The 26,113-nt window shown below is 45.0% G+C and overlaps 1 protein-coding gene across 1 annotated transcript in view; it reads left to right on the top strand.

The window, feature by feature from the left end:
• Wdr59 (WD repeat domain 59) overlaps nucleotides 1–25,502 on the top strand; it is a 71,030-nt gene extending 45,528 nt beyond the window's left edge. Inside the window, exons 19-27 of the mRNA XM_055621065.1 lie at nucleotides 3,900–3,956; nucleotides 9,587–9,720; nucleotides 10,971–11,052; nucleotides 14,664–14,776; nucleotides 16,016–16,166; nucleotides 16,279–16,351; nucleotides 18,391–18,517; nucleotides 18,692–18,834; nucleotides 24,750–25,502. Coding sequence (XP_055477040.1) covers nucleotides 3,900–3,956; nucleotides 9,587–9,720; nucleotides 10,971–11,052; nucleotides 14,664–14,776; nucleotides 16,016–16,166; nucleotides 16,279–16,351; nucleotides 18,391–18,517; nucleotides 18,692–18,834; nucleotides 24,750–24,985 — 1,116 coding nt within the window. The 3' untranslated portion in view covers nucleotides 24,986–25,502. The remainder of the gene's footprint in view (nucleotides 1–3,899; nucleotides 3,957–9,586; nucleotides 9,721–10,970; nucleotides 11,053–14,663; nucleotides 14,777–16,015; nucleotides 16,167–16,278; nucleotides 16,352–18,390; nucleotides 18,518–18,691; nucleotides 18,835–24,749) is intronic.
• The last annotated feature ends 611 nt before the right edge of the window (nucleotides 25,503–26,113 follow it).

Raw genomic sequence — 26,113 nt, 5'->3', positions numbered from 1 at the left:
CTCGGATCCTTACCCCTTCTGGGTTCCCGGTTTCCTGTCCCTTGTGTGCCACGCACAGTAGTTAAATCAGCGGTCCTTTGGTAGTCTTTCCCTTTCAAAAAAAGGCCATGGCTCCATTGCATTGTGTTGGTTTGAACCACTGTTAATGATGGGGTGGAAGGTTAGTTCTTACACTATGAAGACTATACTTCACTCCCCACTGAAAACCTGCCCTGGTAAGCCCCGTGAGTGGAACTGGTTCCCTATTTCAGGTAGAAGAATTTAACTTTTGGCTTCCCATGATGCCCCTGTGCCTGTCAACACACTGAGAGTTGCTTCCTCTGGAGATCTTGGAGTTGGAACTTTGTAGTTGTGGGTGTAAAGTTGATCCCTAGAAGATTTTCCATTTCTCCTTAAGCCTACCCTTAAAGTCTCATTTGAATGGAACAGCTAGTACAAGAATTACCTGAACTTGCCCCCCCCCCCCTTTTTTTAAGATAGGGTTTCACTATGTAACCTTGTTTGGGTTGGCTTGGAACTCATAGTGATCCACCTGCCTCTGCTTCCTGAGTGCTGGGATTAAAGGTGTGGGCCACCATGCCCAGATTTTCTGGTGTTCTTAAGAAATGCAATGACCCTAAAGTACTTATTGTTGAGCTGGCAGGAACCCACAGAACCAGGGAATGCCTGGAGGTCTCTCTGTGTTGTCAGGCTGATAGCCTCATATCAACACTGACAGTATAAACAGTCGGTGTTTCTGCTGACCTACTGCCCAAACTCGGTCCTTAAGAATCCTTCAAGGGGGGCTGGAGAGATGGCTCAGAGGTTAAGAACACTGGCTTCTCTTCTTAAAGGTCCTGTGTTCAATTCCTAGCAACCACATGGTGGCTCACAACCATCTATAATGAGATCTGATGCCCCCTCTTCTGGCAGGCAGAACATTGTATACATAATAAATAAAACAAATCTTTAAAAACAAAAAATCCTTCAAGGGGGCTGGTAAGATGGCTCAGCAATTAAGGCACTGGCTGCTCTTCCAAAGGTCCTGAGTTCAATTCCCAGCAACCACATGGTGGTTCACAATGCCCTCTTCTGGCATGTAGGTGTACATGCAGACTGAACACTGCTAAATTAAAAAATAGTTTCCCATAAAACGGTAATAACAACTGTCAGTAATTAAGGTCTGCCTTAAAAATGGAATCATTTAACGTAAAAAAGTAGTTTTTCTATCAAGTGTTGCAATTGTCTTCACATGTGTGGCAATGGAGTCTACCTCCAGCTCCCACTGATGGCTGACCAGCGCTGACTGAGGCTAGTCTCAGGGTTTACGTGGCTGAAATCAGGGGCAGCAGCTGGTATTTGGAGCTAGACTAATCTTGGGCAAAGCCATCTAGCCAAACATGAATATGGTTCTAGCTGCCTTTGTGCCTACCTTCAGCTCCTGACACTCCCTCTCCTCATCTCCCTGAGGGATTTCTGTTCCTCAGGCTGTCACAGACCTCCGTCAAGCATCCACAAACCTGTATCTCCCTTAAGTCATTTGTATTAAAAAACATTAGTTTCTAGCTGGGCGGTGGTGGCAGCTCGTGCCTTTAATCTCAGCACTCAGGAGGCAGAGGCAGGTAGATCTCTGTGAATTCAATGCCAGCTTGGGCTACAGAGTGAGTTTGAAGACAGCCAAGGATATACAGAGAAACCCTGTCTCAAAAACCAAAACCAAAAATTAGTTTCTTTCTCCCTTTTTCTGAAAGGCAGCTGTTAACTGGGTTGGTGCATTTAGTTGGCATAAGAGCCATGCAAACTTACAGTTAGGTAAATGAGGGTTTTACTTAGTATCAGGACAGTTTGAAGAGATCCCTGAGTTAGAGACAATCCTGATTGCCCCTTTGATTCATGTCATGTGCTACCACTTATGCTTACAATTTGATTGGCTGCAATAGACTGACCTACATATTTGACCTTGTGCTCATAAAAGCCCACCTGTAGTCAGAGTGCCTGTGGTTCCAAGACTGGGCCATCAGTGATGCCAGCATTCGTGGGTACAGTGGTCTGGCCACTTTCACCACCAACACTGTGTTCCTGAAGAGGCACCAAGACAACACGGGCTGGTCATCCCATCAGTTAGGGAGGACTGTGAGATTTCAGGGTGGAGCAGTTCCGAGGGCGCTGCTTCTTCACAGGAAGTGGCTGCGGAGTCTGCTCTGACATAGAAGGTAGGCTTTAAGGTTTATTTTACATAGCAACCAAATAAAATAGGGAACACTTTTTTTTTTTTTAAATCACAGTGCAGCAGGAAACCTTTGTGCTGATCTATACCACATGCACAGTAGAGTTAGCTGGTCATAGATGTATAGTGTAGAGAATTATCATGCAGCCAAGTCAAGAAGCAGAACACTAAGACCTTCAGGAATCCTGGGGGGCAGGAGGAGACACTTTAAAGAACAGCATATAATAATCATGGAGGGGAACTGTGGGTACTTGTTTATATTTGGCCACTGTGATCTAAAAGTCCCACGTGGTTCCATGTATTTAAGGTGCTGAAAACAAATGTCAGTTGTTTTATGATGAATTTGAAATAACCTTATCTCTCTCTGAGGCTTGTTCATGCATTATCCTGTTTAAATAGAGCAGAGCAACTAAAGAAATGGAAGCCCCCATGCTCTCTTCCACAGGGACCCTGGTCCTCCATTCAGAGGTCAATAATTCTTGAGGACTGTTTTCTCTTCAGGGAGAAATGCTTTTATTTTATTACTTCTGGTCTGGAAATGTTTCCAGCTAACTGGAATTTTGTGTGTCCACATTTTTCTCCTGTGTACTTTTATATCCTCTTAGATCTCAGCCCCTGAGAGCACTAAGTGAGGGAGGTAGAGGACTAAGATGGGCCTGCATTGAGGCCTAGCAATGAAGAGTTACAGTGAGATTGTAGAGCCTCCTGCAGCTGCCTGGAGGCTGTGGTTTTTGTCTCTTGTGTTTTTAATCTGCCCCACTTAGGTTGAATTTACATTCACCCAGTGTTCTCTAGATGAAATTACAAGGTTTGCTTCTAAAAACTTAAGTGTGATCGACCTAAAGACCTGTCAAGTCTCATATAGGTTGGAAAGCACAGATAGTCACAAGGGCATATTTGGCAAACAGGCCAATGATTACCAGCTAAAGAAATAGTGTTTATTCTGGAACTTCTTATAATATGGAGCATTGGCTGGCAGGCATTTTTTTTTTTTTTTTTTTTTTTTTTTTTTTCAGATTTTGTAGCCTCTCATCTCTGCTTCGGTTTATGTTATTAAAATAGCTCTGATGTAAGTAACTGGAGAGGTCTTTAAGTGAATATCCATGGTCAGTGTGGTGTACTGCCTGCCCCACACCAGACCCTCCAGGCTAGAGGGTGACCAGAGAGTGCTCCTCCTCAGCTTAGCTCCTCTCTCCCCTGGCATTCTTGAGAACATAGTTTTGCAGCCTCAGTGCTGAGAAATTCAGTGCCTCCCCAGCCATGCTGGGGACTGAGCCTGGCAGGAATAGCACTGTGCTCTGCTGTGTTCTTCACACCTGTGAGGAGAAAGAGAGCGCTTTACTTGTTTCTCCTTGCAGCGGGACCTTAGCCCCATCAGAGTCCCTCATACCTTCCTCAGGGATCCTTTGTCAGAGCTGTGTTGACATCAGCCTCCTTGTATCCTGGACAGTGACTAAAGAGCAATACAACTGAAGCTGGGCTAGAGGCAGGTGGGCTGGGGGAGGGGAGGGGCACAGGCACTGCTGTGCATAGGTTCATCCTTCTCAGTCCCCTCCCAGTTGCCATTTTGCAGCACATATATCTCTTAACTCCATCAGATGTGGGGGAAACTTTCATTTTATTCTATATTTTTCCCTTTTAATTTTCTTGGTGTTTTTCTTCCTCTTCCTGGGTGTAACGTTTTCACGCACAGATGTCTCCTCGCTCTGCCCGGCGACGTTGGTCCATACAAGCAATTAACGACTTCCCGGTACTGTGCGCTGTGCAAATGCTCTCCTTGACTAATCCTGTCTCTACCAAAGGCCCAAGAATAAAGTGCCACCTGCCTGGCTTTGAGGAACCTGAATGACAGGCTGGCTGGTGTTCAGGACCAGCAACAATAAATTTTCCCCCCTGGGGAAGCAGGCACCTCCTTGCCAGTCATGATATTTCAAATGGGTAAACACTTAAGGGTAAACACTTAATGGGCTTCTTTGCAAATGAAACTCACTACTGGAGTCTTGGAAGGGACCCTGATCAAATGGCTTCCCACCTGGAACACTTCTGCAAATTGCATGGAGCTTTCAAAAACCTCCCGTTGGCATGGGGGGAGCAGAGGAAGATAGAAGAGACTTTTGCCATTTAGTCTGTTTTTATAGTCTCGGTCTGATTCAGAGAAGGAAGTACCTATTTGCTTCACTGGCATGCTACATGAGCTGGCTTTATCCTTTGGGTATTTTCTGGAACAAATTTTTCTTCTTTCCATTGGTATTTTGCATTCACACTAAAATTTGCTATGGACATCCTGTGTTCCTTCCTCCCTTTCCTATTCATTCCTATTGGCCATCTCCCCTCTTCTGTCTTCCTCTCCCGCCCCCTTCATGTTTCAGTAGTGCCAAGGCGTCCTCAATGTAGCCTTGAGATCTTGTATTAATTTTGTTTGCTATAAAGAATGTTTAGAACAACAGATCAATACCCTTTTCTTATAAAAACCAGTTGAAACCAGGAGCCTGGAGTAGGGAGAACCACTGTTGAACAGCTTGCAGGTAGAGCCACCAGTGTGGCCTCTTTTCCTCAGAAAGCTGCTTCCATCTGGCTCACTTGCTGAGTTCCACTGGTTTCCAGAAGCCCGTTTCCACCGCTCTTTAAATAGGAGCTCATTTGACTTCCTGCCCACTCTGCTGATTATGCATTGTTGATGGGGTTGCTGCGAAGCAGTTGGTGGCTTATTCTTGGGCTGTTTTTACATTTAACCCATTTACTGGCATCGATGTTGCCTCCTGTTGTAGCAGTAACAGTAGTGGCGCAGTCACGAGCTGGCTAGTGGTTGTCATTTAGTGCTCCCTCCATCCGGCCCCTCCTGCCCTGTCCTCTTTGCCATCCTCCACAACCTCCCAGGATGTTCTCAGGAGCATCCCAGAGCTCATCGTGAAATACCCTGTCTGCCTCGCTTCGTCTCTCCCTCAGTCTCCTCTCATACATCTGTGACGAAGGGCATTGTCTGTTGATGAAGGCCAGAAAGGCAGAGAGTCCTTGCCTCCCATATTGCTGTACAGAAAGGAATCTACCTTGAGACCTATCAGGACAGGACTGAAGCAGTGTAGGACAGCCAGGGGCAGAGTTTTAGACTGTGGTGCCCTTCCCTGACCTGAATAACTGTACTTTAGCCTTGGATGTCTGTGTTCTCTACAAGCAGAGAATCTCAAGAGAAACCCAGTGATGCTACTTGACAGCTCTACAGATGGCAGAGAGCCCTCAAGTACTTGCAAGGTATTAAGGAGAAAGTTAGGTTTAGGGGAAGCAGATGATTTGGGGTAGGAATGTTTCTTATTACCTAAAGTTATAGGAAAATCCCTGAAAAAACTGTCTTCTCATCAGGGAGCAGCCAGGACCTAAGGCCCCAGCTAACATCTGTTTATAGGTTTATCAAGTCTTCATTTAGGCAGCTTTGTTGTGTTTGAATTTCTAGACTTGGCCATCTGGAGGCACACTGAATGATCCCTGTAACCTGAAGGGGAGACATTAGAACTGGCACCCTACAAAACTAAAACAAACAAAAGAACAGCCACCACCATTTTGCCCCTGCAGGATTTTGAGCAGCGTTTTACAGTTATTCTCTGCTAAATCAAAACAAGCAAAGAAAAAACCCATAGAAGCAAAAACATTAGTGTTTTTGTGCTTTGAATTTTATCTCCGGTGGCAGCTAAAATTAGGGTGACCTTATGTTGGGGAACCTCGTTCTATTGCAGGCTGAGGCAGCTGTGAGGTTCTACAGTCATTTTGTAGACACCCAATACAGATCAGATGGAAACTCCTAGAAACTCGTTGTCTCATGAAGTCCCAGGAAATACAGACCAATTCCCATAATTCAGTGAGGGATAATTGCAGAATTTTCTGAAGACCACTGCCTTTCTGTTTTCCAGGAATTGGCAGCTCACATCTATTTGTTTCTACTGATCTGTAGCCCAAGTCTGCAAATGGGAGAAGAGTCTTAAGACATCTCTTTGGACTCTGGGTTTTCTTCTGTGTGCCTAATCCTAATAAACTCACAAAAGATCATATACATGCACAGGCACATACATACATGAGGCACGTTCTCAAGCCCAGATTGAAACCCAACATTCTTGTCTGAATCTGGCTTGCCTCAGGGAAAACTGTGTTACTCTTCTCTTAAAACTAGAGATCCCCAAGAGGAATCCTGGTGCTGTTACTTAACAGCTGTGCAAACAACAGAGACTTCTATAGTACCTGCAAGAAGTTAAGGACAAAACCAGGCCTTCAGCAAACTACCCTGGGTTAGCAGAAATGCACTCACGATGCTTGAGCAAAAAGTAACAGGAAATTAATTACCGAAGGATATTTTAGGGTCAGTATCAATAGAATCAAATGTCAATCTCCTTATGTACTGAAACTGATCTGCTTAAAGACAGACCAAACTATTTACACATTTTCCTGAGAGCTTAGTTAGGACTTCATTTTGATTAATTTTGGTTGATGTAAAGCAAGTTAGCAAAAATGGGCTGATCTGGAGCTGGGTATATGGCTTAGTTGGTAAAGTACTTGCCACAGAAGCATGAGGACCTGTGTTCTGATCCCTAGCACCAATGTAAAAGCCAGGTACAGTGACCAGGCCGGTGTCTGTAGCCCTAGCACTGGTAGTGGGCAGAGACAGGCTGGTGGTCAGCCGGTCTAGCCCAGTCTGTGACTCCAGGTTCTGTGAGGGACTCCACCCCCCCCCCCAAATGGTATAATTGAGGAAGACACCTGCTGTTGACCTCTGACCTCCACACACACACAAGCACAGTAGCTTGATGGGCCTACTCAAACTTCAGTTTCATACCATGACCTTGTATAAGGTTCCCATCTCCATTTACAAAATGGAGGCTATGCCTCTAGTCCTCGGAGCTGCAGGGAGGTGCCTCCCAGCTCAGCATGAACAGTCCAAGCAAGGAGTCACATGAGTTAAGAACAACAGGAAAGGCTTTAAATCCTAAGTCAAATATTGGGATGCTTGGACTTGTTCCATTCTCCGTTGCCAAGTAGCTAGTCTCCTTGCAAATGAGCTGCTCCTGGCACTTGGGCCCTTCACATAATTGGTAATACACTTTTGTTAGGTTTGCTTTCAAAGTCAGGAAAGCGTGGCTTTGAGTGTTCTCTAGAAACCAGCAGGCCCCATCCACCCTTCACAAGGCCTCCATTTGTTTCAATTGTATAATCGAATGAGCTTTTATGAGTTGCTAAACCGTTCGAGCAACTCTTACTGGGTTTTTTGTTTGTTTGTTTGTTTAGTTGGCTGTTTTTTGTTTTTTTTGTTTTTGTTTTTTTTGGAGTACGGAGCCGCAGTGACTTCATGTTCACAGTGTTTTAGAAGCCTTCTGTCCGACCCAGAAGATACACTAAATGGATCCTGTTCCCTTACGGATGGCATCTTTTGGGCATTCAAATTAAAAGGGAAGCTTTTTACATTTCATGTGTATGTGTACACATGTACACATGAGAAAACGTGCCACATGCGATGTCAGAGGACCTGTGGGGGCCAGTTCTCCTTTCCACTAAATGGGTTCTGGGGATCAAACTCAGGTTGTCATGGTATCACCACCACTGAACTAGCTCACATACTGAGAATTTCTTTTTTAAATACAGCATTCTAAATCTCATTTGAAGTAGTCAGTTGTCGAGGACCTGTGGACGTCCAGTTTCTGGCTACGTAAGCATTTTGTGCTGCTCTGCAGGACAGCCATGTGCTAGGTGGCCCTACACCCTGTCATGGCATTGAACGCTCCTGTCTTGTCTCCATTAACACTGCCTGGCTGCAGCTCCTTCCTCTAGGGGACCCCAATTAGATAAAAAGATAGTGGTTCTGGAGTGTGGGCACAGTTGTTCTTTAAGAGATCATGGCATGTAGGAGACTGAATTCTCCCCCCTAATAACAGGTCATCACACACACCCCTCTTTGAAGACTCAAGAAGAAACAAATAGTAACAGCTGTGATCAAATGGATCCCAATCAATAGTGATAGATTATGATAAGCAATTTATAGATGTCTCAGCTAATCTACCTCACCTGCCTACCTGGAAGCCAGGTGGCCGGCATTTACTAGGTCCCAAGACATATTGATTGGTATGGGAAGTGAATACAGTGGACACTTGGGACATTGGTTGGGACATCAGTAGCCAGAAATGCCTGGATTTTAGACATAGATTCATGAAAGAGTGGTTATACAAAAGTCACTAGTGGAAAAGTGACTGTTGGGTAATGGGAAAGGTGATGGTTCCTGACCACTTACATATGTTTACAGCAATGGTTGCAGTTTTAAGTTTATACAGTTTGCATCCATGTCTTGTCATGGTACCTTAGTGACCTCATGAGACTGGATAACAGAACTCAGCATTAGCCACAGGTTACCGATAATAAAGAAAGATTGATGTGTATGAGACTAAATCCACAGCAAATGTGTAACTAGGGTTAGGCTGCCTAGGGCCATATTGAGCCAGAACACCCGTACCTTAGTTTCCTGGTGTCGTGTCGAAGTGCAAGCCCCTTTTAGCTGCTCCTTATGCCTCCCTTGTTAATAAGTGTGCTGCTCCCTTGCTTAGCCGAGTGACTTTGGTGGCCTCCTTTTCAACTTTTGGAAATAAAATCGGATGTTGCTCCCATGATTGGCTGTCATTTTGAAGACAGATGGGGCCACTCTCCGTTACTTTCTGTTTCCCAGGACAGTTCTCGTTCCGCATGAGCAGATGCCTCTCCCTGGGACAGCTCTGGGAGCTGAAACACATGTCCATGGTCTCCTGTCTCTATGCCCAATTTCCCCAACTAAGTATCTTTGACCTTCAGAAATGATCACTTTTAGAAATAATTCTGGCCTGCTACAAAAACAAGGCAGTTCTTGTGCTACCAAGTTTCTGTGTCTTCATACATTAACGTCTGCAGAGGCCACACTGTCGTGTCTGAATTAAAATACCAACAAACCCCATTGAAACTGTCTAAGAAGAAGAAAAAACTTTGAATCATTCCAGGCAAGAACTTTGAGCCTAGTACTGAACACCTTAAAGCCCTCCATCCCCATTTTTGGGGGATCTTTACTAACTTCTTTACCTGCTATTTTACAAATTAATTAATTAATTAATTAATTCTGGCTTCCTGGTGTCTATTTTTGAGCACCTGCAGAACGTAAATAGTCCTGTAGTAGGTGCTTGTTTTCCTCTTAGGGTCTTGGATCGAGAGCTCTGTACCATTTGTTATCCTTTTATTTCCTACAGATGCTGATTCATGTAATTGTGGGCATGATGTAATTTAAAGTCTCTGCAAATTACCAATGACCCAAATATTATGTACTCTGCAACTGTGGGTTTCCACTCTCCCAAGTCACCATTAGTCACATCTTGTCGTCTCCCCCAGAAATCAAGGAGGTGGAAAAGTAAGCGGGAAGGATCAGACACTGGCAATCGACCCATTAAGGCTGCCGGGAAGGTCATCATCCAGGATGTCTCTTGCCTCCTTCCCGTTCACAAGTCCCTGGGAGAGCTGTACATGTAAGTCTGTCTGAGATTACAGGCACACCAAGCTTGTCACTTAGGATCTGCAGATCTTCTTAAAGTTTGAGATGCTTTGGGGAAACTCAATGTGTTCGCTTTTTGTTGGTGCCCAACAGATTGTTACAAACTGCAGCTTCAGAGAGTACGTATCTATCTGCCTATCTATCTGTCTGTCTGTCTGTCTGTCTGTCTATCTATCTGTCAATCTATCTGTCTATCTATCTATCTATCTATCTGTCTGTCTGTCTGTCTGTCTGTCTGTCTGAGACAGGGTTTCTCTGTGTAGCCTTGGCTGTCCTGGACTTGCTTTGTAGAGCAGGCTGGCCTAGAACTCACAGAGCTCTGCCTGCCTCTGCCTCCCCGAGTGCTGGGATTACAGGTGTGCACTACTGCACCCTGGCGGGTGTGCACTTATTCCCTCACTATTTCTGTAGGTCAGGAACCTAACTTCAGTGGGCCCCTCCTTTTCCAGGATCTCACCTAACTGAAAGTACGACCTTGGCCCCACCACAGTCTCTTCGATGCTCAGGGTCCAGCAAGCCAGTTTAGTTAGCTGAATTCAGACCCTCACAGCTATAGAGCACCTGGCATATTTCGTCTTTGAGACCAGCAGAGTGGACCACAGAACTGTCGTTTCTTTTGAAGGTCCTGTCTGACTTAGGCCGCATGGACTCTTGTGCCTTTTGACAGACTCCAGGTCAAGGGCTTAATAATATAATCATGAAAGTGATTTTCCAGTAATTCTGGCAGGGACCATCTGAGAACTCTGCTTCTCACACCCAATATGCAAAGCAGATCAAAGTAGAGTTACTTTGGCTGAAAGGAAGGCAATAGGAGCAGAGGCTGGCCTGTAGGTCCCCTGTGTCTTCCTGAACTTGAACATGTAACAAAAAGTGTTTTCTTTTGTAGTAAAGTCACAGCATGTACTTTTATGTGGAAATCACAGTTAGTTTGTACATATATAAGTCCCAAACCTTGGGAACTCAGTGCAAAAGCGATGGCTAATTAGTATTTTCCTTATCCCTCCTCCTTACCTGAGAGTGAGAAGTGATTCTCCCCACCCCCACCCCCCACGGTAGGAACCCACAGCCCTAGAGTCCCAGCTCTACGTCCTCCTTCTTTCCCTGTCAGATAGAAGGGAGCATTTCGAGTGTTCCAAAGAGCAGCTTTCCAGTCTGTTAAATCAGGGTGAATTCTTAGGAAATCACAGTCGAAACCTTCTTAATCTTTTTCTGTTTTAACTTCAGATTGAATGTGAATGATACTCAGGAGACGTGTCAGAAGAACGCCACTTCTGCCATGCTTGTTGGAAGGAAGGATCTTGTCCAGGTATGGTAATCCTGTTGGTAAAGTTCTGGCCTTGACAGTTGTAGGTTGTGACATTTATAGGGTGTGTCCCCTCCCCCCCATTTTGAAGTTACTTTTTAAATTTTCTTTACCAGTCTGTAGGGCTGGAGCAGCTTCCAAGTCTTTACCCTGGATATTTTATTAGTACTCTGTGGGGAAGTCCTTCTTGTTTGTTTGTTTGTTTTTTCCTTAAACTATGTATGTTTCTATTTCAGCACCACAGTTATTGTTGTATGCCTAAATTTGAGTATCTGTGCCTTCGTCATTTTACCTCAGTTATTTTTTAAAAACTTTAAAAAATATTTCATAAGAATGTTTAACAGAAGCAAAGCCTAGTGGCACATACCTGTAATCCCAGCATTCAGGGAGGCAGAGGCAGGGGTATCACTGTGAGTTTAAGGCTGGCCTGGTCTATGAAGTGAGTCCAGGATGGCCAAGGCTACACAGAGAAACCCTTGGGGGGCGAGGGGAGAAGGTATACCAGAGTGTTTTTTTTTTTTTTTGGTTTGTTTTGTTTTTTTAAGATAGAGGTGTTCAATTTTAAAATATGAGTTTGTGGGGCTTGAGAGATAGTTTAGTAGTTAAGAGTACTGGCTGCTGTGATAGAGGGCCCTGTTTCAATTCCCAGCACCCTCATGACAGCTCACATCTGTAACTCCAGTCCCAGGGAATCCAACTCCCTCTTCTGACCTCCTCTGGCACCAGATATGTGCATGACAAACACACATACATGCAGGCAAAACACTAATATACATAAAATAGTAATAAAGTTTTTAAAAATAAAATATAGATTTCCTTCATCTTTGTAGCTTCCCCTGTATTGCTATCTGAAGTTTTTTTATTGAGATACAGTGGCTTATCATGAGTCTGCTCATTTAAAATGTGCTAGTTAGTGTGTTCTGGTGTTGTCAGAGTTGTGCAATTGTCATCAGAAACTGTTCAGAACATTTTTTTATTACCCATAGAAGAAACCCTTGTCTTCAGTCTGTTCTCTCCATCAGCCCCGGGCAACCACCAGTGGAGTCCTGTCTTTATTTCACTCTGTTCTTTAGTTGCCAATTAGGCTGAGCTTTGGAAATGACGAGCAGTTGTCTCTGCAGCTCAGTGTTTTCCCTTATAACTAAATGAATCAACACTAAGGCCTTCCCTTGATTTTCTTTTGATTAAAAACTCCCTAACAATGTACCTAATAATAAAAAAATTAAAATTAAAAAAAAAAAAACACAATGACTCCCTAACATTTCCATTCTAGTAATGAACATCACAGTGCCTCTCCCTGAAAGCCTTTAAAGAAGAACTCTCTTGTAGATTTAATCTATTTCCACTGGCCCCTGCCCACACAGACTCTCTGAACACTAAAGATGGCAGAATGAAGTGATAGGAACAGCATGGAATTTATAGTGGAGACCAAGTCCAGGGTCTTAGAGAGCAACCCAGGCCAGTTATTAAGCTCTCAGCCTTTGAGGATGTTTATAATGTGAGAACCCGAAGATTTTCCCCATGGGTTGGTGAGATTAGTAAAGGCTGGCTCACACCCCCAAAAAACATTCTAAACATCTACTTCCTAAAGCTCCCTTTGTGTTCTCACTCCTCCCTTACGCTTCTCTTAGTGCACTCCTCTTTTCCTCACATCACTCTCCCTTCTCCCTTTTCTTTTCTCCTCTCCCCAACTCCCCCTATCCTCCTCTTCCCCACTGCTTTTCTGGCAGAATTCATATGTAAACTAGGCCAGTCTAAGTGTCAAGGGGAGGGAGACTCTTGTCTTCAGGCAGGCTCTGCTTGACTCTGGGCGCCACTTCTTATGGGTGTGACCCCAGGCGAGCCACCCAGTCTTTCTAAATGTCAGGGTCCTTGCTGTTAAAGGGAACAGTACTTCTGAATTCACTAGGAAGTCTTAGCTGGCCTCTTAGCTGTCAGGTCATTGGAAATGCTTATTCTCTAGTACATTTCCATTGCTGTTTTGTGATTGTTATTTGTGATTTGATAACATTTAAATACAGAGAGATGACTTGAGTGACAATGAGTGCTTGAAGAATTTTGCTGTTTTTCTTCATGCCCTTGATAAAGATATGGTTACTGTTTTGTGTCCGTCACATTTACATTCTGTTGAAGGCCTTTAGGAAATGTGTGTGATAGACAGAGAAACCAGCACAACTCTATTGTCAGCCAAGTGGAAGACCCGTCCTACCCCAGAATTTCTTTGAGCATCTGTTGAAGTGGGTTGGTTGGTTGTCATGGCAATAGGTGTAAACTCCATGTCCCTCCTTGGAGAAATACTTGTATGTCACTTTCAGTGTGTTGCCCTCATGCTCTTGATTTTACATATCTAATGTTTGCTTTTCAGCGTTTTTATTTGCTTGCTCATCTCAAATTATAGACTTGATTCAAGTTTGTGTCTTCTCCTTTTGGGATTAGAATAGTGTATTCCAGTTAGTGGGTACAATGACTGTATTGCTTTTCCAAAACCAAAACAAACAACAACAACAACAAAAAATTTCCAAAAGTAGCTTTCAATTTTTTGAAGGTCTCAAGGGGTTGGGGCACTTTCTGATGCGCAGTGAAGGTCTGGGTTTAATAGACAGTTTTTGGACATCTGTTTGGTGATTCTAAGCCCTGTCTGATGGGCAGTGAAGGCCTGGGGTTTAATAGATAGTTTATGGACATCGGTTTGGTGATTCTAAGCCCTGTGAGGTTTGAGGTCTGAGATGATCATCAGACTTCATGTCAGTATGAAGAAAGCCAAGGTTGTCTCGATCTTGGCTTGTTCTTTAGCTTTAAGAGTACGCTAAGGGGCTGGAGAGATGGCTCAGGGGTTAAGAGCACTGCTCTTCCAGAGGTCCTGGGTTCAATTCCCAGCAACGACATGGTGGCTCACAACTATACTGGGATCTGATGCCCTCTTCTGGCATACTGGTATACATGCAGATAGAGCACTCATACATAAAATAAATAAATAAAAAGTCTTAAAAGAAGAGTGCACTAAAACTTTTGTAATGGAGACAACAAAGTTTTCCATTCATTGTGCAAAGACTAGGTCTTTAGAGGGATGTAGACAGCTCTTCTTTACTCTCTGCCAATCCAGTTCACCACTGAAGCATCAGAAGAGGCCAGGACTGATAAGGAAGCTGGCCCTGTAAAACTGTGACACTGTGTTGTTTCTCTGAAGTTTGCTTAATGGAAGAAGGCTTTTCTTCCATATTTAGTTTGAGGCGACAGGATTTTGCCATGTAGTCTACATGCTGGAGTAGAACTCTGTGTAGCCTGGCCTTCTCCAACTCTCTGCAGCCCCAGCCTCCCAAGTTCTGGGGATCGCAAGCTTGAGCCACTGTGTTTGTCTTTTAATGAACATTTTAAGGCTACTGTTGCTCAGCTTTATATACACCCAGTCACCGAGGAGCCTGTTGAAATGTCATCTCTGACCCATTAAGTCCTAGAAGGGCTGAGAATTCTGCAGGACAGCTAGCCCCGGCTTCTGCCGCCCTTGTGGTGAGGTTTCAGGCTGTAGGGGGAGGACAGAAAGATGGGGCTCCTTTACAGTTTTTGTTCATGTCTTCAGCGGTTTGAATTTGACCATCTTTCTTTGGTCTGTCCAGGTTTGGTCACTGGCTACAGTAGCTACAGATCTTTGCCTTGGTCCGAAGTCTGACCCAGATTTGGAAACACCTTGGGCTCGACATCCATTTGGGCGACAGCTGCTGGAGTCCCTGTAGGTTCTGAGAGCTAAAAGTGAGGAAAATGAGTGAAGTGGATTGCAGGTCTCTAAACACATTAAATGTTACTGCCTCGGTGAGGGGCACAGAGGCCAGAGGCGTGAAGGGAAGAAGGCCCTTTGCTTTTAGCATGGAAATAGCCTCTGTGCAGAATGAACGTCTGGCAGCATGAGGCCTTAAATAACACTTGTCACTCACAGGAGCTTGAAAGCCCTAAAGAGTCCAGTGTGTGTTAGAGTGTGTTAGTCCTTCACTCGCACCACTGGGCACATGGGCCTTGGGGCTCTGGCCATGGTAAGTTTCTTCATGGTGCTGTGTGTTTTGGCTCCTGGGTACAAAGACAGAACTGTGTTGTTGGTATTCATGTTCTCCTGATCCTAGGACCCTGTTAGACAGCTCATAAAAGCATTGGATTTATGTCCAACTTACTACTACAAAATATAGCAAGTCAGATCATATAAAATAATGTTCCATTAAGTAAGCCACTAAAGCATTGTTCCTTACAGTGAGGCTCAGGGCCTCAGCAGGAAAACTCCACTGCTTCAAGCTGAGTTTGCTTTTCTGCTGGTTGAGGCTAGACCTCAGGCACCTGATCATGCTGTCATTGCCTCATCCTTGAGGAAGGGATTATAAAGCTGTCTCTGCTTAGTTTACATAAGCCTCAAGACAGAGTCCTTCTTAATCTCTAAGCTCATATTCTAGCATGGTGGCCCTGAAAGATAAAGGGGATGAAAATCTAAGGTAAACGGATTCCTTGTCCCTCATAATCCAGGCGGCAGAGTCAGCGGTGTGCCATCCTGTGGTGGTACAGTGTTCTCTGAGTGCCTCCTTCTAGTATTCGGGCAAATGAAGGGCACACATAGAAACTCATCACAGAGCAGGGGGATTCTTCCTGGAGCTGGGGAGAGTGTGGGCCACCTCTCACAGGGCTAGGCCAGTCTGCTCAGCTGTGGAGAAGCCATGTTGTATCGGAGCCCGTGCCTGAATACCAGTCAGAGCTTTCAGATTCATACCTAGGTTGTCACTAACTTTCTGGACATTATATGCCAGAGTGAATGGGACCCAGCTCATAATAGCTGAGGCGTTGGATATGTATGAAGCCCTGTTCCTGACAAGGTCAGGGGGAGGATGGAAAATTACCCAGCCTAGCCCACAGTAGTAGTTTTATGCCTGGTGATAGTCTTTTCCTTGATTCCTCCTCTTGGCTTGTTTTTTTCTCCTCCCATATTTTACAGATTGGCTCACTATTGCCAACTCCGAGACGTTCAGACCTTGGCTATGCTCTGCAGCGTGTTTGAAGCCCAGTCCCGGCCGCAGGGTTTACCAAACCCTTTTGGGCCTTTCCCTAATCGTTCCTCTAATCTCGTGGTATCCCACAGTCGCTATGTGAGTTCATCGTTTTCTGGCTTCCCCTGAGATCTCTGCTGTCCCCCTGCTCCTCAATGTAACATTGAAATGGGATAGTGTTCTGATGCCAGTGTGCCCTCCTCCCTTCTAGCCCAGCTTCACCTCCTCGGGGTCCTGCTCCAGCATGTCAGATCCAGGGTTCAACAGCGGTGGCTGGAACATAGGTTAGTGAGGGGATGGCACAGCCCACCCCGGACTCTGGCTATCCCTGAGGCTTTGTGATAGCTTTCACGCGGGCAGTTTAGCGCACATTCCCTTGCTTCTCCTTGGCTCTCATTTCTCCCTATTCAGTATGTCAGGGACAGTGTTGGCAGCAAGGCCTTCCATGTCCAATGTACTCATGTCTGGGAGGTCTTAGTGCTACTCTGGGTTGCTTGAAAAGCTGCAACAGGACTTGTTTTATTCACCACAGTAACCTACCTCTTACCCTGCCATATGCCTATTCACATGCCCCCTTTTCCATGACCATCTGCCACCTCCCATCATCCATTTCATCCATGGTTCCTTTCAGTGGAGAGAAATAAAGCTGGGCTGATACCAGGTGGCCATAGGGCTTGTTACATGAGGTAAATATCTTTGTGTTTCCTGGGTTAATTTTTTTCCAGAAATGATCATAATTTTCTTGTTTATAAAAATAGAACATGAGTCAGGTGTTGTAGAGTAATTTTAATTTAGAAATTGGCTTGCCAAGAGATCACATCCAAAGACCTTCTAAGTCTGTATGATGGAATACAAATACTCCTTTAATCCAGGAGACAAAGGAAAGCAGATCTGAGTTCAAGGCCAGCCTGGTACAGAGTAAGTTTCAGGTAAACAGAAGTTTAGGTCTAGGTGTGGTGGTACATGCCTTTAATCCCAAACAATGAAAATAAAGTTAGTTTGTAGAAGGAAGCACCCATGTTTGAAAGTAATGTCTAACTGAGTGGAAGAAAATGTGACAAATAAGAGAAAGACTTGACAGGTACACCCAACTCTCACTAGAAGAGAGAGGAAAGGGAAGCTACTTAAAAAGGCAATGGAGAGAGAGAGACGGAGGAGAGTAGAGGCAGAGGCAATTTTACCGGGACAGCAATAGAGACAAGTTGCAGAGAGAGAGAACTCAGGTGAAGAACCGAATGAGCCAGAGAATGAGAAGGAACCAGGAGATTAGAGCAGATTGCTGGAATTAGTTTGAGGCCAAGCAGAGTAATTCAGGGGCTGAGAGAGAAGCCAGACTGAATAAGTTATCTGGGAGAGGAGTTTGAGCCAGAGCAGCTGAATTGAACCAACCAGCTATACACTCAGTAAAAACAAGAAAGGGTGAGCTTATTAAGCAGTAAGTGTCAGAGGTTGAAAACATTCTAGGCCTAGGTTAGGTTGTTGGAGGCTGGAAGCTTCCAGGACTGGGCCTAGGTTAGTAGATAGGCAGTAAGCATCCAAAAACAACAATTGAAACAGGCAAATAAAAAAGTTGCTTTTATGAGGTATATTAATACACATCTGTAATCCCAGCTTCTCAGGAGGCTGAGACAAAAGGCACACAGTCTACGAGAGTCTAGCCTGGGCAACACAGCAAGACCTTGACCCCTAGAAAATAATCCCAGCACCCAGGAAGTGAGGGCAAGAGGATTGGGAGTTTAAAGCTAGCCTGGGCTATACAGAACAATCTGTCTACACCCCCCCACACACACATACATCTACCTGTGAACACACATATATACTTCATGTCCAGTAAAGAACAAAAAGTATCAGAGGAAAAACTAGTGATGATTGATAGCTCAGTAGCTCAGTGTCTCTCACTTAATAACATGTGTTAATATCCCAGAACATTTTCCTCTTCACCAGCCACCCCGCCTTGTGTGTGTGTGTGTGTGTGTGAGTGATTTATGCTGCTTTGTGCTCTGCTTTTAATTTTATCATGAGCATGTTCTCATGTCATTTAGCAAGTTCTTATAACGCATCGTTGCATAGCATTCTACTATATCATTATGCCATAATTTGCTCAGCTGTCACGTGTACTTAATTACCAGCTTGTCTTGGTGATGAATACCTGGACAGAGGTACGGCTAGGAAAGAGCACCGTAGGCTTCTGTTCCTCAGAGCCTTCAAGTTTGGCGCATTTTGCGTCCAGAGGATCTAGTGGACACCCATGGGTGTGGGAGGTGGGGAGGGCTGTTTTCTGCACCTCGCCCGACTGCTGTGTCCTCCGTTTGCTCTTCTTTAGTGGGAAGGGAGACAGAACACTTTTCCTCACCTTGGGGAGAGTCTTCGCCAGAAGAACTCCGCTTTGGGAGTCTCACTTACAGTGACCCCCGTGAGCGTGAACGTGACCAGCACGATAAAAACAAAAGGTAATTGTCTCCCCCCTGCAAAGGGTAGCCGCCTTCCCTGACGGCAGCTACAAAGTCACGGCTTCAAAATCAAACACTGGCTTTAAGAAGACAGCATTTAAGATCAAATGCCGCCAGGTATTGCACTTCCTTTTCTCTTAAAGAACTGACAGGGAACCTTTTGGATCTGTCCAGGCTACTGGACCCTGCCAATACCCAGCAGTTTGATGACTTTAAGAAGTGCTATGGAGAGATCCTCTACCGCTGGGGTCTGAGAGAGAAACGGGCAGAAGTGCTGAAGTTTGTGTCCTGCCCTCCTGACCCTCACAAAGGGATTGGTGAGTATGAATTTTTTCTTTCCCTGTCACTCTGTCTGGAAGGCCCTATTCTCTAATTTCACCCATAACCTTAGGTTTGGAAGGCTGAACTCAGTTATAGGCAGAAGATTCTGAAGCATTTGAGTCTTTTCTAAGCTTCTGAAAACCTTGCATTTCATAACAAGATTCACTTTGTATCCTGACAGCAGTGTCTTAGACATAGTACTCAATGCAGACAAGACGTAGAGATGATTATTCATTTATTCAGCTACTGCATATCAAGCCCATGGCGAGCACAGTGGGACCTGTGGCAGAGGAGAGGGAAACATTAGCAATTAAAAAACTGTGATAACTATACTGTGGCTGGAGAGATGGCTCAGGACGTAAGGGCACTGCTTGTTCTAGAGGACCTGGGTCCAGTTCCCATCACCCATGTGTTGGCTCACGTTGGGCTGTGACTCCACGCAGAGGATCTGAAGCCCTCTTTCAGCCTCTGTGGGCACTGCACAAACATCCGTGCAGGTAGCAGAACACCTATGCACATAGAATAAAATACATAATTTTTAAAAGGAGTAGACTCAGCCAGGTCATGGTGGTGCACAACTTTAATGCCAGCTCTAGGGAGACAGGTGGATCTCTGTGAGTTCGAGGCCAGCCTGATCTACAAAGTGAGTACAAAAAAATCTACTACAAAAAAGGAGTAGACTTAGTGTGATTTGCTGATAAGTTGGATGTGGGTTAAGGAAGAGGAACAAAGCTTTGGTGATTTCCTAGGTTTCCAGCTAATGAGCTGAGCATGTATATAACAGTGTTATACCCACAGATAAAAAGAGATGGAAGGACACTAGAGCTCGGGGTCGCCAAGGATGTCAAAAGACAGGGGTCTAGAGAAGTCACATAGTCAGTCAAATGTGATCTGGTTCTCAGGAGAGATTGTATCCACCTAGAGCTGGCAATTTGGGATCTTTACTATAGCATTAGCATGTAAGCCTATTAGAGCGTATGTATTATCCGGGCACAGTGACACACGCCTTTCTTTAAGCCCAGCACTCAGAAGGAAGAGGCAGGGAGGATCGCTGAGTTTTGAGGCCAGCTAGGGGATATGTAGTAAGATCTTGTCACACACACACACACACAAACACAGTCTGTTTTTCTGAGAGCTGAGGATGGAAAGGCAGAATATAGAGAGCACAAGCAAGATGCTTTCCAGTCTGGATCTTGAGAGAAATGAGCACTTAGCGTTGCGTCCGGGAGGATGATGAGAGCTGGGACAAGACACCAGTGAGTTTGGTGAGAAGCCAGTGGACTGGCCATACGTTGTTTCCCTTCCTCCTCAGACCTTGGCAAATATCTGCACAGAGGTTTTTGTTTTGTTTTAAAGGTGTTAACTGCACAGGGAGAAGTAATATTGGCAATACACTGGGAGTCATGAAATGGATAAGTTATTGACAGATGACTTAAGAGGCCTGAGCAAACCAAACCCTGAGCTTTCAGTCAGGAAAAAACCAACCATTGCAGAACCCTGCCATGGTTTAGGAATCAGGCACGCTTGGTCCTCTGGGAGGGGCTCAAAGATGATATAAAAGCTGGTCTTGTTTGATGGCCCTGGGAGGGTGCTCACATTTCCTTTTCCCAGTGTGTAGAACAGGTCATGAACCCAGCAACAAACTATAAGCTTGTTCTGCAGAGAACAGAAGCTCGTTTGCAGATTGGGTAGCTCCATCTACCATAGCACATGTAGAAAGACCAGGGACCCAGAGGGATCTAGAAGCTTCCAGAAAGAGAAAATGGTTCAGAAACGAAGGACAGGAGGAAGGTGACTTGCATCAAGTCTGAGGACTGACCCAGGCAGCAGACTCTCCAAAATTCTCAGGAATTCCTAACCTAGAACTCTGGACCCGAGTTATCAGCCATGTATGAAGCAAACTCTGAGTGTGAAACAGGGCTAGATTCAATCCAGAAACTGACAGGATCAGAGAGTTGATGGGAGAGCGCTCACTGTGACAGACCTAGAGATAGATCGGTGCTCCAGGAGCCTTCGCTCCAAGGAGAGAAGTTGAAAAATTAATCGAATGTATTCCACTCTTGCATATATTTATAGAAGACAGACTTTTGAGGCAGAGATTGGCGATGAATTATTGATAAGTACATAGCAAGCTAAGCAAATGAAAGAGTGAGGCAGTTGCTAATTCTGGGAAAAACAAAATGTGCAAGAAAGGAAAAGTGTCATAGAACATGGTTTGAATGATGTTTGCTTAGGTAAATAATGTATGAACCAAATGTGGGCTAGCCAAAACAGAGCTTGGGGAAGACAGAGCCAGGTGGTGCTGGGTATGGTGGAGGAGACTAGAGGAGAGAGGAAGTTTCTGCTCTGGCAAGCCAATAGACAATGCTTGGATATGGTACTTAAACATTCACTTTGTGATACAAATCTTCTTTAATCCGAGCTCTTAGGATGCAGAGGCAGATGGGTCTCTGAGTTCTATACCAGCTAGTCTACATAGTGAGTTCCCAGCCAGCCAGGGCTACATAGAGAGACCCTGTCTCAAAAAAAAAAAAAAAAAAAAAAAAAGCTTTTTGCTCACCTTGGTAGCTCATACACACTAACACACTAAAATTAGGTCTATAGATAAGGTTAGCATGGGCCCTACCCAAGGAAGACATAAATTCATAAAGCATTTACGTTTTGTTTTGTTTGTGGGGTGCATTTGGGGGCATTGAGGGGATTGAGGGGATTGAGGCAGTGTCCTCAATAGCCTGTCCTACATAGCCTGGCTGTCCTGGAACTCACTATGTAGTCCAAGCTGGCCTCAAACTCACAGAGATCTGCCTAACTCTGCCTCCTGAGTGCTGGGATTACAGGCGTGTGCCACCAGGCCTGGCTACATTTTCTGTTTTCAGTCATTATATCATGGAGTTACTTGCACAGCAATGATTATTGCAGCCTGGTTTATGATAGCTAAGTTATGGAACCAGCCTAGGTTTCCATCAACAGAGGAGTGAATGAAGAAATGTGGTGTCTATACACAATGTGATTGTATTTAGCCGTAAAGAATGAGATTGTGTCATTTGCAGGAGAGTTGATGCATCTGGAGATTAGCCTTTTAAGTGAACTAATTCCATCTCAAAAAACAAGTATCACATGCTGTTTCTGACTTGTGGATTCTAGATTTTAATATACATAAAAGCGTGTGTGTATGACATGATAGTAGAAATGAAAGTGCCTAAGGGACAAAGGAGAGGGACGGGAAGAAAAGGGAAGGGAGGGAATATGGGTAGAATAGGATCAAAAGTACATTCTGTGTTTCCGTGAGCACGTCCTTAGGAAAGACAGATTCATTTGCGGTGAATATGGGGGTGTGCATAAAGCCGTCTTTAGAAATGAGATGGTGAAAGGAAACAGTGGAGTGAGCAGGTAAGATTTCCTCTGGCGAATAGCAGGGAATGCTGGGTTTTGATAAGATGAATGAACGTGTTTGGCTCTGTATGTTGTGTATGTCTCTAGTCTCCATTTGAAAAAAATAAATCAGAGCATCATTTACAGGAAATAACTAGGTTGTGTTAGTAAGTTGTACCTAGGTTTACATACTTGAAGAACTGCAAAGAAACAAGTTTGTACTTTGACAATGTGTTATTTTTTCAGAGCATTTAAATACAAGAGAGTGTACCAGGAAGAGATTAATGGTAGCCTGCAACAATTTCTCTTTTAAAATTAGTTTTTAGGGAAACATATGAATAATGCCAATATGGAACTGATGTATGACCGTCAGTCAGCCAAACCCTGTTGACATCTCCTGCTCTGTAAAGCCCTGTGTAAGACTCTGCAAGCAACACAAAGAAATAGGTGCAGGTGGTGTGTGTGTGTGTGTGTGTGTGTGTGTGTGTGTGTGTACATACATGCGTGTGTGCACGTAATTCAGAGAGCCTGAAGTATAAGACAGATAAATGATAGTAAAAAATTATTATTGCCAGGTGTAGAAGTGCACACCTCTAATCCTAGAGCTTGGGAGGTAGAGGCAGAAGGATTGGGAACTCAAGGCCAGCTTCAGCTGCATATTGAGTTTAATGGCAGACTGGTCTACATGACACCCTAACTCAAAAAAGCAAAAAAACAAAAAAACAAAACAAAACAAAAAACAAAGAAAGAAAACAAGATAAAAAAGAAAAAAACAGATTTAATGTATATCCTAGTACCAATAAATTCATTATTGCAGGATCATAGAATGAGAGCAAGAGGGTTATGAAAGAGGCTCACAGACAAACTCATTAACATAAACAGTGATTGTAAAACCATACAGAGGAGTCAGTCCGTCTAAATTTGGAGGAACTAGTTGCCCAGGTACAGAGCACAGCAAGTGCTGGAAGAAAAGTTCTCTCTAGGATCCTTTTACAAAATGCAGTGGAGAGAAGGTGGCAGCCCAAGACTAGAAGTCTTCCATGTGTGCGCGTGTGTGTCTGTCGAAAGTCCATAAATGACAGTAGAGCAAAGGGGAAAGGTTGGTGAAGCCAGATGACCTCAGCCTCAGTGGATAGTAGCCTTAGGAGAATGATGGGACCTGGTATCCACCTTTCCTGTTGCCACAGGACTCAAGAAATGGCCTTTCATTCAAGGCCACCATTGGCAACCAGGGTTTGGGTAGTCAGGTGCTGAGGGCCTGGTTCTGAGAAGAACAGATGGGGCATACAGGTTTCAGTCTGCACAGCCCCAGAGCAGCAAGGGTGAAAGCTGGGACATGCAGGTTGGCATACCAAGTAGAAAGTGAAGCACACCTGGTCACGTGATGGGAATAAACCTCCTGGGCTCTTCAGGAGGTTGAAACCCTGTCCCGGCACAGCGGTGGAGCAGTGCCGTGGTGTCCTCATGTGGGCCAGCTTACTGCTCAGCCAGCAGGATCACCACTTATAAGGAGGTGAACCCCATCAGCTGCCAGCCAAGTGTTCTCTGCGTCATTCATCCCTTCTACAATGAGGAGTGAGAGGCAGCCAGCTACCCCTGGTTGCAGAGCACTGGCTTTCCTGCAGGGCCGCAGAGAGCCAGCTGCTGGCTATGCCCCTATCCCCACGCTAGAGGAAAGACAACTCCCAGTCACTAGACATGTCTAGATTATGGGATTTAAAAAAGAAAAGTGGCCTTTCGGTCATGGTGGCCCACACCCCTAATCCCAGCACTCGGGAGGCAAAGACAGGGCAGATCTCTGAGTTGAAGGTTAGCTGGGTCTACAAAGCAAATTCGAGGACATCCGGGACTACTCAGAGAAGCCTTGTCTTGAAAAATCGAGAGAGAGGAGAAAAGAGAGAGGAAGGATGGAAGAAAAGTGAGGCTGAAGAGAGGCCCCAGTCAGTGAAATGTCTGCCACATAAGCAAGTTCTCATCCCCAACGCCCAAGCGAAAATCCAGTGTGATGGGACACATCTGTAATCCTAGTGCTGGGACTGGGGGAGACAGGAGCCCCTGCTTGCTGGCCAGCCAGTCTAGCCACTGTCCTGAAAAGAGCAGGGGAAGAAAGATAGACACCTGACATTGACATCTGCCCTCAACATATGTGAGTGCTCCTAAACTCACACGTACGTTACACAGACACAAAGTGAAAAGCAAAGCAAAGCTGGGCTGTAGCTCAGTTGGTAGAGTGTTCACCCGTCATGGTTAGGGGCTGAACCAGGGGCTAGCACCACAAAACTGGGCATGGCGGTTTATGCTGGTAGTCCTAGACCTCATGAGGTAGAGGCAGGAAGATAAGGAATTCAAGATCATCCTCAGCTACATAGTGAGTTCAAGGTTAGCCTGGGCCACACAAGACCCTACTTCCAAAGAAGAAAGAAAAGAGACACCACTGTTCTGCTGGACCCTGACAGGAGCCTGAGAGGAATACCCAGATTCTGTTATTAGAACAAAACTAACGCTGCCTCTTGCCCTGCCCATCTCCACCCATTTCCAGAGCTGGGCGTGTACTGCAGCCACTGCCGGAGTGAGGTCCGAGGCATGCAGTGTGCCGTCTGCAAAGGCTTCACGTTCCAGTGCGCCATCTGCCACGTGGCTGTGCGGGGGTCGTCCAACTTCTGCCTGACCTGTGGCCACGGTGGCCACACAAGCCACATGATGGAATGGTTCCGGACCCAGGAGGTGTGTCCCACTGGGTGTGGCTGCCACTGCCTGCTGGAGAGCACCTTCTGAACTCAGGGGACGATGGTACCATCAGGGACCCCAGAGGACTCCATAAATGCTGGAGAAGGCTCTCTGGTGCTAATGGTGGAAGATTCCAGAACTTGGGTTATCCCCAATGATTCAGGAGCAGAGCGTCATCCCCTCAGATTGTCACAGCATCTGCTCCTCATGAGCCTTTGCCTTTCCTTCTCTTTGGCTGTTGGGGCATGGGTGGTGCTGAAAGAAGGGATGGAGACCACAGAGCTGGCTGTCCTACCCTGTTGAGTTCACGGTGGATGTTTTCATGAGGAAAAGCACCTGTTTCCAGAGCCAGAGTAAGCCTTCAAGATGTTATCCCGGAACCCTGGGCTCTCCGATGCCAGTGCAAAGATATGCCAGTTGCAGCAGTCTCCTGAGCGAAAAGACGCTGGCTGTTACGGTTCATCTACAAGTGAGCCAGTGAGCCTATGGTATTTGTGACTCTAGAAGTTGGTACTTTTGCTTATGGCCTTATAAAATACAATACCGAAGTGTAATATATGATGTACATATAGTCAAGATTCTTTTTCCATGTGCAAAGCTTGAACACAGCCTTGCACATGTTAGTGAGCAGCCACTGAGTTCCATTCCCAACCCCCTAAGAATTCTTAAGATGTATATATATTTTAAGTTTCTCCTCCATCTGCTTTCCCTTAACTAATAAAACTTTATACTTGTTAGAGAGAGAGAGAGAGAGAGAGAGAGAGAGAGAGAGAGAGAGAGAAGAAGCAAGCAGCTGACCATCTCGGTGATTCATTTTGCATTGTACTTCTGCTTGAAGGTAACTGTTTTGGACAGGGCTAGAATTAGTCCCATGATTTCTAAAGGAAATGCTGTTTGACTCTGATCATCTGACAGGAGGAAATAGAATCTGACATTAAGGTTCTTCCTAGCTGCAAGAGTCTCATAATTATTTCTTCTAGCAAAAGGGAAATGAGATTGCATTTCAGCAATGATACCAAAGTCTCTCTGCCTCTGGGCAGGCTGGCTGGATTCCAGGGCTACCTTTTTACTTGAACTCCCTTGCAAACTCATCTCTGTCACTCCTTCAGGATTTTCAGAGTTTACACACACACACACACACACACACACACACACACACACACACACACACACACA

The sequence above is a fragment of the Psammomys obesus genome, unplaced genomic scaffold (assembly GCF_907164565.1).
Source record: "Psammomys obesus unplaced genomic scaffold, mPsaObe1.curated_primary_1811, whole genome shotgun sequence".
In the NCBI taxonomy this organism is placed as follows: domain Eukaryota; kingdom Metazoa; phylum Chordata; class Mammalia; order Rodentia; family Muridae; genus Psammomys; species Psammomys obesus.
Note: the sequence above shows the minus strand (reverse complement) of the source record. Positions and strands in the feature narration are given on the sequence as shown.